Source organism: Condylura cristata, unplaced genomic scaffold, assembly GCF_000260355.1.
Source record: "Condylura cristata isolate star-nosed mole 26May11 unplaced genomic scaffold, ConCri1.0 scaffold00003, whole genome shotgun sequence".
NCBI classification, from domain to species: domain Eukaryota; kingdom Metazoa; phylum Chordata; class Mammalia; order Eulipotyphla; family Talpidae; genus Condylura; species Condylura cristata.
Genome location: NW_004567104.1, coordinates 1,308,481 through 1,324,751, shown reverse-complemented (window position 1 = coordinate 1,324,751; position 16,271 = coordinate 1,308,481). Strand labels below are relative to the sequence as shown.

General features: G+C 41.6%; 1 protein-coding gene across 2 annotated transcripts in view; it reads left to right on the top strand.

The window, feature by feature from the left end:
- The window catches only part of CLRN1 (clarin 1), a 46,990-nt gene extending 32,824 nt beyond the window's left edge, over positions 1 to 14,166 (top strand). The window contains exons 2-3 of one of the 2 annotated variants that reach the window (XM_004674921.1): positions 1,226 to 1,405; positions 13,848 to 14,166. In XM_004674921.1, coding sequence (XP_004674978.1) covers positions 1,226 to 1,405; positions 13,848 to 14,113 — 446 coding nt within the window. In that variant the 3' untranslated portion in view covers positions 14,114 to 14,166. Of the gene's footprint in view, positions 1 to 1,225; positions 1,406 to 13,811 lie in introns of both variants that reach the window. The other variant, XM_004674920.1, reaches the window with a different exon arrangement.
- The last annotated feature ends 2,105 nt before the right edge of the window (positions 14,167 to 16,271 follow it).

The window sequence follows — 16,271 nt, the reverse complement described above, 5'->3', positions numbered from 1 at the left end:
ATGTTGTCTAAGGGCTCTCTTTACAGCACATTGAGCAATGCCTAGGACATAGGAGGGGCTCAGTCAAGAAATCAAACATTTGATAAATGGTTAGGAAACTAAAGTAGACTGAACTAAACCTCTCCACACTGGTCTTGCTGGGTTTGCTGAGGCTCAGCATGCTGATGCCTTGCCAGATAAGAGAAAACCCTACATTTATAAAGTATTTTATTTCCTCTACAAACAAGGAAAACTTGCCCTGAACACAAAATCTAGAAATAGATTTGGTGTTTTTTCCAAGTGGAAAATATTTCTTGTGTCACCAGGAATTATTTTCCCACAGCTTGTGCTACATCAAAATACTGAATTTGAAAACATCCTATTTTTTAATATTGCTGTGGATTAGAAATAATTTTTACAGCTATATATATATGTATATAGACATACATACATACACATATATATATATATACATACATACATATATATATATATACATGTATATATATATATGTATATATATATATCTCCTGATGTTTTCACTATCACTAGATATCCCCAAACTAAAAATGTACTTATAAGTTAAGATCATTTAAGAAAAACAATAAAAAATGACTATTGGGAAATGTCCTTAAAACTTTGGTAATCAGAATGTATACTTTTTGATTACAAAGCCAACACTTGTTTATTTAAGAAATTAAATATACTCAAGGACAAGAAAAGACACTTTCTGATCCCCTCCTTGTAGTTTTTACTAGTGTCCTCTATAAAAAAATCCCATTGTAAATGCGATTTTACAAATATACATTTGTACAAAATCCATTATATATTAGTGAAGAGTGTATTGTCTAAAGGAGTTTAGTAATTTTGGAAGTTCAAACAGGATTTAATTTTTTAAAAACCATTTATTTATTTATTTATTTATGTATACAAGACCTGGGGTGTAGGCCAGAGGTGTGGGTTGTGTGGGGAGGGGGTTGGGGGTATAGTGAGAGTGTTCACCAGAGACAGACTAACTGAAATACACTGCTGAGAGTAGCAGCAGGTGAGGCAGGAAAGGTCTGCCACGCCATGTGGGTCCTCTCCCTGGCTGGGAATCAAACTCATGCTGCAGTTACTGTAGATTGCTTCATAGTGCTGAGAGTTAACCCTTTGTGCCACCAGGGAGTCCCCAGATTTAAATTTTAAAATTATGCTTGTAGGTTACTACTACTAAGATTTCTTCTAATTGTTCTTTCATGTTCAGTTTTCCCAGATTTGCTCAAAGCCATCCCATTGAGCATCCACATCAACGTCATACTCTTCTCTGTGATCCTTATTGTTTTAACCATGGTGGGGACAGCCTTCTTCATGTACAATGCTTTTGGAAAACCCTTTGAAACTCTGCATGGTCCACTAGGTTTGTATCTTTTGAGCTTCATTTCAGGTAAGTACAGTAGTCTTCCCCTGAAGCCAAATGTGCTTTTCAGTGTATAGAAGAACAGGTGCACCCAAACATAAAGTTATGTTATAGATATATGGGTTTCACTGGGCCATTACATTGATAGCAAAAGTGTAGAAAAATATATCCAACAATAGGGAATTCAATTATATGTTCAGTTAATACAAAATACTAATTAACTTTTAAATTAAAAAACAGTAAATAAGATTTCATATACATACACACCTATTGCATTATATATATTATATATCATATATACCTATATTATATGTATTTTGTAAATACACACCTATAACATTATATACATATGGAAAAATATTCTACTGGTAGTGGCTAAACTTTGAACAGTGAAATTATAGATAATTTTCATTTTTCTCATTCTTTGTATTATTTCTAAATGCTCAGTAATGGGCATTAATTTATTCATAATCAGAAAAATAAATAGAGATCATCCTAGGTGAGTTAAAGGCCAGTGCTCCACTCACTTACAAGATGCCATATTCAGGTTTCTAGGTACTTTGTGTGATCTAGTGATAACTGTCTAAGCCAGGAATTAGTTTATTAACAACAAAGTACTACTCAATAACCAGGCCTGATGGAAAGGGTGAAATTCAAGCAGTACCACATGGTGCTTAGGATAAATTTAGAAAGAGAGAGAGGAGATAAGAAAATAATAAATATATTAACACACATGTAGTTATTCTTCTGTAAGAGGAAAGCTCTCTGATTTTACCACATTTGCAAGAAATTCTGTGCCTTGTCATATTCCCAAGAAATAAGTGATGTCATTAATGATTTCATGAAAAGATAGATAACAACTTGCAGCAGCAATGTATTAAAAATTCCTATTAGATTGCTTTGCTCTTCTTGTAGCTGCCTCTGACTGCCACTGTTCCCCCACACCCCTTGACACTAGTCTTTTCCCCAACATGATTCAACTTCAGCCACAAGTTACATTGGGTCTTCTCTTTGAAACAAAGCTGAGTTAGCACAGACTCACTGTCTCTAAAGTCAGTATTGCCACAATCCACTATTACCTGAACACAATTTTTGGTGTCTCACCCTACCCACTTCTTACTAATCAAATGATTCACCCAACCAAAGTAGTTTTTCTCAAGTAGGAATTCTGTTAAGAGTTTCTCTATATTTTTCAGAAGCAGGTCACACAGTTTTTAAATATGTCCTAGGAGAACAGAATCTAAATCTTTTGCATCTCTTGTATCTCTCTAACAAGATTCTAATCTAAATCTCTGAACCTGAAAAAAAATTCAATGCACAACATGTATTTGTGGGCTTCAAAAAGCAAGCCCCAAAGGAGAGGTCAGTTTGGCCGCTCGAAAGCACAGGTTAGAGAAATGTCTGGAAATAGCTCATGCTCACCCAGGACCCACAGAGGGTATATGCATGAGTCAAAGACAGGTGGGAAGAAATATCAAAAAGACTAAGCACTTTGCCATCTGGGCACAGGAGCAAGAGCACAGGCACAGAGTGAGGACAGATAGGCCAAGAGAGTGATTCAATCTCATAGGAAAGTCCAGGGTAGAAATGGGTTTTGGGGGATGACTTTTCCCCACCCAACCAATGAGGTCCAACTGATGACTCTGCACGGTCTATTTTCATGAAGCTCATTGACTCAAGGAGTCAGCTGAAGAACAAAATATACACTATTTTAACAGAGCGAATATAATGTTCCTTCTGAAAAGTAGCTCCCCAACATCTGCATCACCAGGGAACTTTATAGAAGAGCAAATTCCCAGGCTCCACCCCAGACCTCCTGCATCAGAAACTCTGGGAGTGGAGCCCTGCAATCAGTTTTAACAAGGCCTCCAGGTGATTCTGATGTAAGCTCAAGTTTCAAAACCATGGCCGTGGGGAATTGATTATACAGGTGTTGCAGGACTGAAAAAGAATGAAAATGAGACCCTAAGGTAACTCAAAGATGGTAATCTGAGAGAACAGCTACCATCCCAAGGTCTAGAGAACCAAGGGAAGAGCTTGGATTCACCAGGCCTGGAGGTTACAGGAGAGACCAGGCTCTGGGACTCTGACCTTTGAGATGGGACCCTAGAGGCAGCTCTGGAAGTGTGTAAAGCTCTTGGGAATAATCCAGCTGTGTCTGTGGGAGAAATGTTCTTCCTATGGCAAAGCAGAAGGGGCAGAACCTCCTCACCTGCTCAGTGCCCCCTCTGTTCTCAGGCTCTTTCTTGGCTGAATCTAGTGGGAAGTAGCTGACAGGGCAGAACTGCAATCTGAGAGTCTTGACCAAGTAACACAAAGAAGGGAAAAGAACTGTTTGAAGTCAAGACATAACAGCTTAGTAACTGGCATAGCCATCTAGCACTGTAGCTCCTAAATGAAATTCAGAACAACCCATTTTGAAGACAAATTATTGGATTGTTCAAAGGTAGAGACAAAATAATAGTATTTGAAAAGCAAGATGAGTCAAAGAACATCGAATTAAAAAAAAAGAAAATACTTATCTGGCAGGGAGATACCATAATCATAAAAATGTAGAATTTCATCCAACTTCAGCTTCTTACCTCAGCCTTTGGCCAAGTCTAATGTAAAGAAAAACTGAGCATATGAATATATATGGGAGCAAACGGACCTTATGCTTACACTCTATCTTTGATCTTTTTTGCAAAAGTAGATGCTTAAAAAAGGTTTGTGGGGCCCTCCCTCGTGGCACAGTGGGTTAAGCACAGCACTAAGAAGCTAAAGCCACTTCAGCATGAGTTCGATCACCAGCCCCTAAGGTGACCCACATAGTGGGGCAGACCTCTCCTGACCCGCCCACTGCTCCCCTCGGCATTGTACTTCGTCAGTCGGCCTGTTTTGTTCCCCTCTCTGTCTCTGGTGAAGCCTCTCACTGCCCCTGCACCTTTGCCTGCACCCCAGTTCTGTATGCATAAGTAAATAAATCTTAAAAAAAAAAGGTTTGTGAATGAGGAAAGAAAGGGGCAGAGAAAATAAAAGAAGGAGCCATTTCCAAATCTGTGTACGGTAGATGATAAAGGCCTAGTGTTTCCAGATCATCCATTTTTTAAAGCCCAAAATTATTATTTTTTTAATTCTAAAATTTTCTATTTATTTTTTTAAATGGTGTATGTTTGAGAGTGAAAAGGACTGATGGTCTGTGACTTCTGGCTTGGATGGGCCAGTAGGTCACGCGAGTCACAGACTATTTCAATCTCCTAGAATACATACAGGGTCCGGGATTCGCTGGAGTCTGGGAGATGCTTGCCTAGAGTTGCTTATGCAGACCCCAGCTCTAAACCCTGCTTGTGAAAGGGTGGGGGCAGGACAGCTCTATCACACTCCCAGCAGGAACCAGCAAATCACACACTCAGAGGGTAGACACTGCACACGAGGACCTTTAGTTCGAGTGGGAACCACATCCCTGGAGAGATCGCTGGCAGCTCTGATGCACTGTTTCCTCCCCTAATTCTCTGCTTTGGTAGCTTTCCTCAATCAACAGAGAAAACACCTTCCTCCTCAGCCTCCAGTTTCCCCTTTCCCTCATGCTGATGTCATTCCTGGCCCATTCTCCAGGTATCTGCCTTCCCACTAGAAGCTAGACTTGGCCTCCTGAGGCATGAAGATGGGGGAAGAAAAAGAGGCCTTCCTGGCTGTGCACCTAGAACATGCCAGAGTGCCCAGAGTAACAATACTGTGAGCATCTCCTTAGGTTTCCTGATGAGGTAGTGCCAGACCAGGTTGACAGGAAGAGGAAATGACTCTTGGTTTAGGTTGCCAGTAGTTTCACTCACCACAAGTGACTCATACTTTGACCTACTATCCTGTTACGGCATATTCCTTTCATTTGCCATAGCCTCCAGATGGCTCATATTCAGCGTTCATCATCTAACTTTTCTGACACTGTCATTGTCTCCTGAAACCTATGCAAGTCAGCTATTTTGTGCTTACTCATATTGTCAATTAGAAACTAGGTCTGAGAAATTTTTGCCCAAATTAGGATTTTAGTAATATCTGAATAGCCCCCATAGATAATTTTGGGCATTAATTCTCTTCCCAGGGTATATATTCGAATCACCTGAAGAGGTTTCTAAAAATACTGATGACTTGTCCGCACACAAGAATGATTACATTGGAGTCTCAGGAGGTGAGATCTGAGAACTGATACACTTATTTTTAAGTTCCTTTTGATAGTTTGAATGTGTGGCCAGTGTTGAGAACCACCGACACAAGTATACAACTGCATTTATGAATTCCACTGTGTGCAGTTATTGTGATACATGCTAGTGACACCACAACACCTCAGGCACACAGTCCCTTTGTGGGGCTTACAGTCCAGGGAGGGCATCAATCAAAGTCTTAAACATTTCAAGGTCACAGTTATTATAGTGAGGGTGAGACACAGGCTGCTGCCAATAAGGAATGAAAGGGAGGGGGAACAGGACTTCGATGTTGTGGTCATTAGAGACCACTTCAACTAGCTGAGTTCCAAAGATACCAAAAAGCTCAGAGAACTCCCCCAGGAGAGGAGAAGGCAAATATATGGACTCTAGGGAAAGAGACTGAGGTGTTATAGGACAAAAGAAGATTGATATGGCTGGGGAGTAGGCAGTGAGGGGGAAATGGCAAAAAAAAGAAAAAAAATTACAAAGTTCAGTTGATGCCAATTAATGTCAGACCTCAAAAACCACAGTGAGTTTTTTAGAATTGATTTGAGTTGCAGTGAGAAGCTTTTGAAAGACTTTAAGATGCCTGGTAGCTGCTTTACCTTTTAAGAATTGTCTGGTGAAGGACTAGGTTATTGCACCAAAGATGGAGAGAGATGAATGGATTCTAAAAACATTTTGAAAATATATCTGAAATGTTTTGCAGATAGCTTATGCAATAGATAATAGACAACGATGGCATTAACCAAGATGAATAAGACAGGGAGGAAGAGGCTTAGAATTTATGGCAAAAAAGAGGTGGGGAGAGTAGCTTAGCTCTAGAAATTAAGTGTTCTATTTGGGGCATATCTAGTTTGAGATCCTCAGAGAGACCCAAGTGGAGATGTCAAGTAGACAGCCAGATATATGAGTCTGGAGCTCAGAGAAGATGTCTAGACAAGGACATCAATTTAGGAATTGTCAGGATATAGATATTATTTAAATCAATGAAAATGGATGAGATCATCTAGGGAGAAAATGTAGATAGAGAAAAGTTGGCCCAGGACCAATCTGCAAAGAACAATGTCAGTTAATTTCTGGATTGAGGAGGAGAAGTTGCCAGCAAAGGAGACTGACAAGGCATGTTCAGAGAGGAGAAAGGGAAACCAGGAGACCATGGAAACCCAGAGGCTACGAGGAGAGGATATCTCAAGGATAGCAGTCAAAAGTGAGTGACCTATAAAAGTAAAAAGAGGTGTGGTGCCTGGGGGTGGCAGAATGGGGAAAAGAATATGAAAAAAAAGTCTCTCAAAATTTATAATATAGGAAGAGAGTGAGTTGTATTCAAAGGAGGAGAAGAAAAAGAGGGAGCTGAGTAAAACAACTGGACCCCTAGTTTCATGTTGAAACATTGATATGCTTATGTATGGCTTCTATACATTCTCTCAACTGGGAGATTTCCCAATTGCTCATGAACAGTCTTATCCAGATCTACATGCAAAAGTGAGCATCTGTGTAGATGACTTGCCATCAGTCAATGGTAGAACATCCTCGATAGCTCTGTGAATATTCTTTGAGGATGCTATGGAATCTATTCATTCAGAACATTTGAAGGTGATTTTAAAAATGCTGAAATGTACACCTTTTTGTCAATTGTATTTATTTTAACTTCTCTGACCGTGTCATGGTATTAGTTACACATATATGTATATCTATACAAATAAGGAAAACCAATAAAATGACTGACTTTCTTTAAAGGGGGATGCTCCTAATATAAGCCTCATGAGTTATGACAATGACAATGAAGGCATGGAACATAGATAAGCAAAGACATGAACAAACACAAACAGGAAAGTAAAGTTCAGTACAAAGTAGAATGCTTATGTACCAGTTTCAGAATTAATAATACCCTGACCTCTGTAATATATCTAGCACATGCGATTCTGCAGCTGTTGTGAAAGCAACCTGCATCGGGTTCTCACTTCAGTCCTTATGGAGGAGCTATTGTTCAGGATCCAAGAAAGAGATACAGGGATATCCAGGCACCAAAGCCATAGAACTCAAAGAAGGATAAGGATATGTGGTAAGAAAAGTATGCAATGAAAATATTCTTCTAGTTTCTCAGCATAGACCTTAAAAAGGAGGCCACAGAATAAAAAGAGAAGTGTAGCCAGCCTGCGATGGCAACATGGAAAAAAATCTTGTTTTGCGATGTAGGGTACCAGCTGAAAGGCCAGCAGTGAGGAAAGTGGGCTGCATTTCAGTGTCACGGTGGTGGCAGGAGCATGGTTCAGCTCACTTTGTTAACCATGACCGTGTGCAAGGAGATGCTCAATCCTAATCTAGTAAAGATGCTGGCCTGTTTGTCTTCCTTTCTGTTTCATTTAGAATCAAAGCCCAAGTCCTTATGAGAACCTCCAAATCCGCACTGACGTGCCCAACCCATAAACACACACACAGACACACATAGTCTCCACCTGTGCATATACACACGCAATACTCCTCACTCCCCGCCCAACAAAAACAGATTATTTCTTACTCCTCTGGTTCTCTCCTGTTTCCACTCAAATCACCTTATTTCTTTGCATTTGTTCCTTCAGCTTAAATATTCCTTGTTATAAATATTCACCTTCTCACTCCCCTGATTTCCCTCGAGAGGCACTAAAACTACATCTCTGGGCCCTCCCTGGTGGTGCAAGGGAGCAAGTCCCAGCATTGTGAAGCTCTCACCAGCCACAGCTGCACAAGTTTGATGCCCAGCCAGGGACCTAAACCACATGTCACAGCATTCTCTCCTGTCTCACCCACTGCTCCCCTAGCAGTGTTTTCAGTTTTTTTCTACCTTCTTTGCTCTGATAGTCTGCGGAAATGACATCTTGCTATTGTCTCTCCCTCCAACTGTTGCACTATTGATGCTCTGTGAGGATGGGGATGTCTGTCTGTTTTTCTCAGTGCTGTATCTCCAGCACCCAGGGCAGACAGGAAGCATCCAGTAGATGTTTGTTCAATCAATGGCTAAAACAGCAGCTTTTTCTATTTTTCTGGTAACAGATGACATTCTTTTTGAAAAATCAAATCAAATTAGAAAAAGTGTGTTTTAAAGCATTTCTTTTTTGTACAAATCAGCCTTCCCACTGACATGCCATTTGTAAAACTTAAGTTAGGTGTGTTCTCTTCAACTCTGCATTGCAGAAGACAAAAAAGAGCTGAATCCAAGTGGTATTGTTCCTTCACCCACACCACTCTTGAGCAGTTCACAGTGACCATTTGCTCTCTGACAGGGCCGCACACTCTACTCTTAGGTATTCATTTGGTTCACTTGTCCCTTTTCTAGCTGGTAACCATTGGTATCTAAGCAGTGATGTGCTAGAACAACTTCTATGTAGGGAAGAAATCCTTGCAGGTGACCTTAGCTTTAAAAGCTGATTTTCTAGTGAGATAGCATAATTTCACATAAATTTAGCACCTAGGCCTGAGAAGTTGTGGCCTCTTACCTCATTTATCATCTCTCAACACTCCTCAAAGAAGGAACTTATCAATTTATCATTCAATGGAGGAAATGAAGTGCCTCTAATATTTGTCACCTATAAGAGCATTTAAAGATAATGCGTTAGCTTTCTGGAAATGTTGGCCATTATCTTACATGTAATTGAAATTCTAATTTATTATTTCCCAAAGTACAACCTTAGTTATAATAGGAGAATGTTTCAGAGATTTTTACCTACAATTGAGGACACATTTATACTGAAATCCATGCTACCCCGGACTCCCACAGATCTTGGCCGGATGTTCCCACCCACAAAATCATAGTTACCCTCAGGGTCAGCCAGGGGTTAAACAGCAGCTTTCTTCTTGACTGTGATCTGCACCCCATTCTGTAAGGACTGGAGGTGAGAGGCACCCTATCCTGCAGCCCCAAATAATTGCCAGAGAATTAAGAGCATATGGTGTCTAGAGTACTGCAAATATTAATTCATAGTGTGACAACCCTATCATTCTGCTGCTCTGTTCAATCAGAAATGAACTCAGTGATCAGTATCATTAAAACAAAATAAAAACTACACACTGGCCAGACAGTGAAGAAATCAAACACATGAAGAAAATGGTTGTAGTTCTTTGAATAAGACACCACTCAAGAAAACCTGGGTCCGATGTCTGGATATAATCCAAATGGTAGCCTGAGTGAGGCTTTGCAGGCCTTCCCAAGTCCTAGTGCACTCACACCCATCTTGTGGACAGAGCAGGGTTGGCCAGATGGCAGACATGCAGGGAATCTGTCCAAATGGCCCCAGATTCTTGATTCTTGGTGTACATGGACTACTGGGAAAAGGAAGAGGGAGGTCTACGGACCTGATCTTAATATTTGTGAGACCTTGGGCAAGAAGTCTACTTACTTACTACTTCTGTAAAAATTTAAAAGTTAAAGATGATAAGCTGGGCCCTCCCTGGTGGCACAGTGGGTTAAAGCACTGCACTAAGAAACTAAAGCCACTTCCACATGAGTTCGATCCCCGCCTGCCCCAGAGGTGATCCATAGGGCGTGGCAGACCTCTCCTGACCTGCCCGCTGCTCCCCTCAGCAGTGTACTTGGATAGTCAGCCTGTTTCTGCTCCCCAGTCTGTCTCTAGTGAATTCTCTCACCGCCCCTACACCTTTGGCCTGTACCCAAGTTCTGTACGCATAAATAAATAAAAATCTTAAAAAAAAAAAAAAAGATGATAAGCTATTCAACAAGATGTGTTCTAGCTTTCTACCTCAGTAAACCTCTCTCTACAAGGATCTGGAGGACCAGGTTCAGATTTGGACTTCTTGAATCCTAGGATGCTGCCCATGAATGTGGTGCCAGCATAGGCACTTCCCTCCCTGCACTTGGTTTGTCACACATGGAAAAGAGCACCCAGCCCATGTGTGGAGATACCTCAAAGTGCATCTGTGCTCTGGTGCCCCTGAAGCAGCCATCCATGGCCACTCACAGGCCTCCAGACTGCAGCATCAGCTACTGTCTGCCTTGGGGAGAGCAGGTCCAGGGAAGATGCTCGTACCACCTTGGAAATGCACTTAGGGCTGTTTAGGGAGGGAATTCCCAGTGGTTAGAGTACAGACTGCATGGGCTGAGGACTCCACATGAGCCCACCCATGCACCTTGAGGATTCATCACTCTGAGAGCAGGGTGATCTCCAGAAGATAGAGTAGAACTGTCTAAATGGAGAGCCCATAGCTGTCTAAGTGGGGGATACCTGGCTGTAGTCTTGGACCATAGTGGAAACATGCTAAGCCTTTCCCCCCATCACTTTTATCCCTTTCATGCCACTCTCCATGTTCCAAGCAGGCAGTTCACAGAGAAAAATTCGTCCTGTGTCTCTGTGTAAGTCACATGTAGTTATCACTGGCCTCACATCTTTTAGATCCACTGTGGAGAGCAGCAAAAGTACCTTAAATCTACAAGGACTTGTTTCCCTTCACATCTCTTTGCAGTTATGGAAGTGTTGGCAGAAACTCAGGTGGGATTTCCATGCTCTAACTCTGAAATGATAAAGTTGATCTCAAGGTGAAGTTCAGAATTCACAGCAGAAACTCAGACCATCCTCCCAAATACTGGCCTGTGCGCACTGTTTGAGCAGCTTGCAATCGTGAGGCATTAGGTACAGCAAAGGCTGTGAGTCTTACAACACCCAAGAAGCTTTTGCTTTAGGGATCTGAAAGTCAGGTTCTCTACAACACTATCTCCTTAAAAAAGTAGTACCTTTAAAATATTTAACAAGTCGAAAAGGAAACCAAGCTTGAATTTTCCTTTCAAACATTCAGGAAATACAGTATTTTACTTCTGTCTGAAACTTAACATCCTCTCAGACAAAGAAGGCTCTTACAGTAAAAGCAATGGCATTTTCTCTACAATTTTCAAATAAACGATCAAGAGAGAACAGAATTGTGGTCTTTTTGTTGGCGCTAACAATAAAGGAATAATATGGTTTTGCCAAGGGAGAGCACTGGTTTTAAGTTCAGAATATAAAAATAGGCTGACAAATTTTACAAAGGAGTGTTCTCAACTGCTGCTCCAAGTCTGCCAGGAAGCAAAGTGTCGAGAACATGATATCATTTGATTATTTGGCAGGTGTTGTAAAAGGAGGATCAAACTGATGGGCCAGTCCCAGGCAAAATTCTACAGGAGAAAAAATGTGATTTCTCTTTTCACACTCACCCCTGCTTCCACTTCCAGCTCGGTCCACGTGATCAAGTCTCCATCCCTGCAGCAACCCCAACCAAGTCATTGGAAAAGGAATGAGAACCCTCATTTGCATTGTAGCTCCTCCTACCTGGAACACTCTCCCTCCCCCACATCCTGTGCCCCTCTGCTAAGCTAACATTTCCTAGAGCTATTTCCCAGGAAACTCCTGTGAAGCTGCTGTCACTTTCAGCATAGATGCCTGTACCTTGCTTACTGTTCAGACTCCCTGTGACTGACTTATGGTTGCGTTATCTGTGTGTCCTCCCTGATTTTTCTGTTAGAGCAGATACCACATGCCTTTCCTTTCATGTTTAAACTTTCATTATGTGTATAATAAGTCTAATTGAATAAGTGACAGAGTGAATTAATAAATAGGAACTTAAGTCACTTGTTGCTGCTCCCAAGATATTTAAATTAATTGTAAGTGAAAAGCAAAATGCACTAGCCTTCCTAAAGGAGTCATAAACCTAATGGGAGTATATTCAGAGGAACAAAACACTGTTTGGGTTGCCTGTCTGGTGCAGTCAGGTTTCCTTCATTGGGGGTGGCTTAAATAAGAAAGTATGCTAAGCACTTGCAAGAGAAATAGAATACATTAAAACCATAGGAATAGCTATTAATTAAGCATATATATCTAGGAGTAGATATATATGCGTTTCTGCTCCTTTAAATGTTAACCAGGTTTCATCTCTATTATCTACATTTTGTAGATGAGAAAAGAGAGACCTGGAGATTAAAGTTGCTTAATTTCACATAATATGTGAAAGAATCAGGATTTGGACCTAATCTGGCTTGCCATAAGTCAGACAACTGTCTCAGCAAGTTGCCTCATAACTGACTGTCACTGTGGAAGCCCTGCAAGTCCTGGCCTCCCCTGTGCGCCGGACCCTGTGACTCTTGCCGCCTGTCTTGGCCTCTGTGCCTACCACTTCCCTCGGGTCTCCTGCTCCTCATTCTCAGGGAGAGAGGCTTCATCAGAGTTTACAGCCTGGAGTCCCCCTGCCGAGCAGAGACCCAGCCCAAACCACAGCTGCACCTGGTCAAGATTAGATTATGTACGTGAGAGACAATAGGAAAAATAATACTAACAGATCAGCCCAAATGATGCTTATTTTTCTCTCACACATAAATCTAAGTTTGAACCACTCAACCCAGGTTGGTCTAGTGGTCCTGGGTAGCAGGATCCAAATTCCTCCTTTCCTGTTTTTCTGTTGTATGTGGTTTTACTTTCAGAAACCAAAATTTCTGCTGGACCTTGAGGCATTGTGCCCTTGATTCAGTCATGGCCAGAAGAGATAATAAGAGCAGCCTCCTAGTACATGCATATCATTGCTCTTCAAATAATGACATTTTGTTTTAAACTTGAAGAGAAAAATAGAATCCTAGTCAAACATTGAACTAAACAGCTTCAGTCAAAGACCAGCTTTTATTAAAGTTTCCAAGAACCTATCATGACCTTTGATGAGGACTTCCTGTACCTCTAGGCAGCTCTCCTATCTCTAAACCCCAGTCTATAGCCTTTTTTTTGTATGTATTTTTAAGGCAGTCACACGCCCTTGTAAAATTTCTGAGTTCTGCTACAAACAAGAACAGATTCACCCTCCATATGCCCTCTTATCCATAGCTTTGTTTGCTCAGCGACTCCTCTGTGTGGCTGTGGCCAGGCAGAACTGGCCAATGTGGAGAGTCCAGCAGGCACTTCAAGAGGCGGTTGTATGACAGGCTCTGTGCTTCATGGCCTGTGAAATACAGAGAAGCCATCTTACTTGAACATGTCACAACAGTCGGATTGCTCTGCAGTCCGTTCCACCATTAGTCTGTTAAGATACCTGGCAATTAACCTACTCATCAAGCAAAGAGGAACTGTCTTTGTAAGATCAGCTTGACTCCACCCTCCTAATCCAAACATTGTCACCCATGGGGTGGGGAATCAGGCCCTTCATTACAAATTTCAAATGATATAATTTTGTAAAGAATGCAAGTAGGGATGGTGGCAAACTGCTTAAATTTGCACACGACTCTCTTTCCTGCCCTTTACAATCAGTAAATTTGACCCCAAATATTATGCCTTCTCTTACAGGATCTTGTGGCTGTCTTGTCATGATCTTGTTCGCCTCTGAAGTGAAAATCCACCGTCTCACAGAAAAAATTGCAAATTATAAAGAGGGGACTTATGCTTACAAAACACAAAGTGAAAAGTACACCACATCATTCTGGGTCATTTTCATTTGCTTTTTTGTTCATTTTCTGAATGGCCTCCTTATCCGACTTGCTGGATTTCAATTCCCTTTTGCAAAATCGAAAGATACAGAGACAACCAATGCAGCTGCAGATCTGATGTACTGAAAGGCAAACAATTCTGTCATTTTCCAAGTATGGGAGTGAACTTGCTGTGGTCACCTGAATTTGGCTATCTCTTTAGAGGCACAAATTAAAGTGTTTGCCCCCCATGGTAATGTTTACAAATTATACCCTAAGAATACTTACAGGTTGGAAAGTACGAGAAGCAGAAGGAAGACTCCCAAAGGTTGTGTTCCCTGGTGCAAAACTGCTTCACCCAGAGAGTGGAGAAGTTGACAAGGTGTTAATTCATACACATAATCAAAATGCTCCATCAAGGAGGACTCTAAAGGCATGTGGAATATGTTTTAATGTAAAACAAATACTGTTTCTGATATTCACACAGAAAACAGCTGGAATCACTTCCCTAATGTGCTAGGGCATTAAGAGAGCATCAACAGAATGGATAGGTATATGTATGTTTTAAAAAAGTTTATTTAAATCACAGAGTACTTATTCATGCCTGTTGGTCAAAACCTGCATATTTGCAAAAGAAAAAAACCCACAGTACTTTCAGTAGTCAGAACCGGGGGACTGGACCATTGAGAAGTCAAGAAAAGTCACTCTTTTTAGTAAACTTGATGCAACTATAACTCACTGGGACTATTCTAATGTTATTGTCTCAAGTACTAATTCTTTTTTTTTATAAAGATTTATTTATTTGTTCATACAGAACTGGGGTAGAGGCCAGAGGCTCAGGGGCAGTGAGAAGCTTCACCAGAGACAGAGTGGGGATCAGAACAGGCAGATCGACGAAGTACACTGCTGAGGGGAGCAGCGGGCGGGTCAGGAGAGGTCTGCCACGCCATGTGGTCACCTCCGGGGAAGGCGGGAATCGAACTCATGCGGAAGTGGTTTTAGCTTCTCAGTGCTGTGCTTTAACCTGCTGCGCCACCAGGGAGGGCCTCAAGTACTAATTCTTAACTGTGGAAATGATATTACATTCTGGAATAATGATGATATCACTGTGCCATCCTGGGGGTTGGGATGGCTATCACAAACATGCTCCAGTTTGCTTAGAATTACCTGTGACCAGAGGCCACCGCTAAGGCAGGAACTGACACTCCCTCAATCTTCTACCTGCCATCCTGAAGAAAGTGTTCAGGAAGAAGCACAAAGTGTAACAGACACAACATCAGGCTTCCACCACAGTGGCCTGGTACTTAGTCCCCAAGCAAGGATTTTGGAAGAAAGTGTTCAGGAAGAAGCACAAAGTGCAACAGACACAACATCAGGCTCCCACCACAGTGGCCTGGATTTTGGAAGTGCTCATTGAACCCAAATTATTTTTGGAACAATTTGAGTAAAACAAATAACCTGCTGGTATACCTGAGAATATCTTGCTTTGTTGGGGATTTGTAGCCCACAGCTGGCATCAGAACAAACCCTTAGTTTTCATTTGCTATTCCCTGATTCTTCTTTCAGAAATTCCTGGAAAATTTCTAGATGACCACAAGTCAGTTTAGTGGTGAAGGGTTGTTTATTTTGGTCATGGGCTACACTAGCTCAGTTCTGGAAATCTTCAGCTGAAATGGTTAAATACAGAAGTATGGGTAAATAGGAAGGGGCAAGAAAAGCACAAGGACCACCACTGTCACCACCATGGGTAAATGGTCTGAAATTCCAGAAGTTCTTCATACTCATTTGACCTGATTCTTTTTGCAAGATTTGTAAGACTCTCAAAAGCAAGCTTTCTTCTTTAGAGAACAAGTCTCCAGTTGTTCTGTGTTCTGTAAAAAGAGATAACTTGCAGTTATAGCTGAAAATCTAGTAAGAACCTAGTAGGGAAACTTAACTGTATTCCTTCTGTGTGAAGTATGGGTGGGGCTGCTGGTCCCTGCAATTGTGTCACACACAAAAACAGAAAGTGCAATCTGGACCCATGCAAGAGCACACTTTTCAGATGAATTGTGTGGGCATGGTGGCCCAAGATTGCCCTTAAAAGAAGGATGAGGCCAGGACACCCTCTTGAAGCACTTTCCATGGGGATCACAGCCCCCATTTAAAGACTTTGCTTATATCGAGCCCAGTCTCACTCTCCAGGTGGCAGCTGGAATCTCTCCTTGGAGACACAGGGCCCCCTGCTGGCTCTGGGGCAGCAAAAACAAGGTGCTCCTCCCCTGTCTGCAGCAGCTGCCCTAGGCTTCAGGGCTGACAGTGAGCA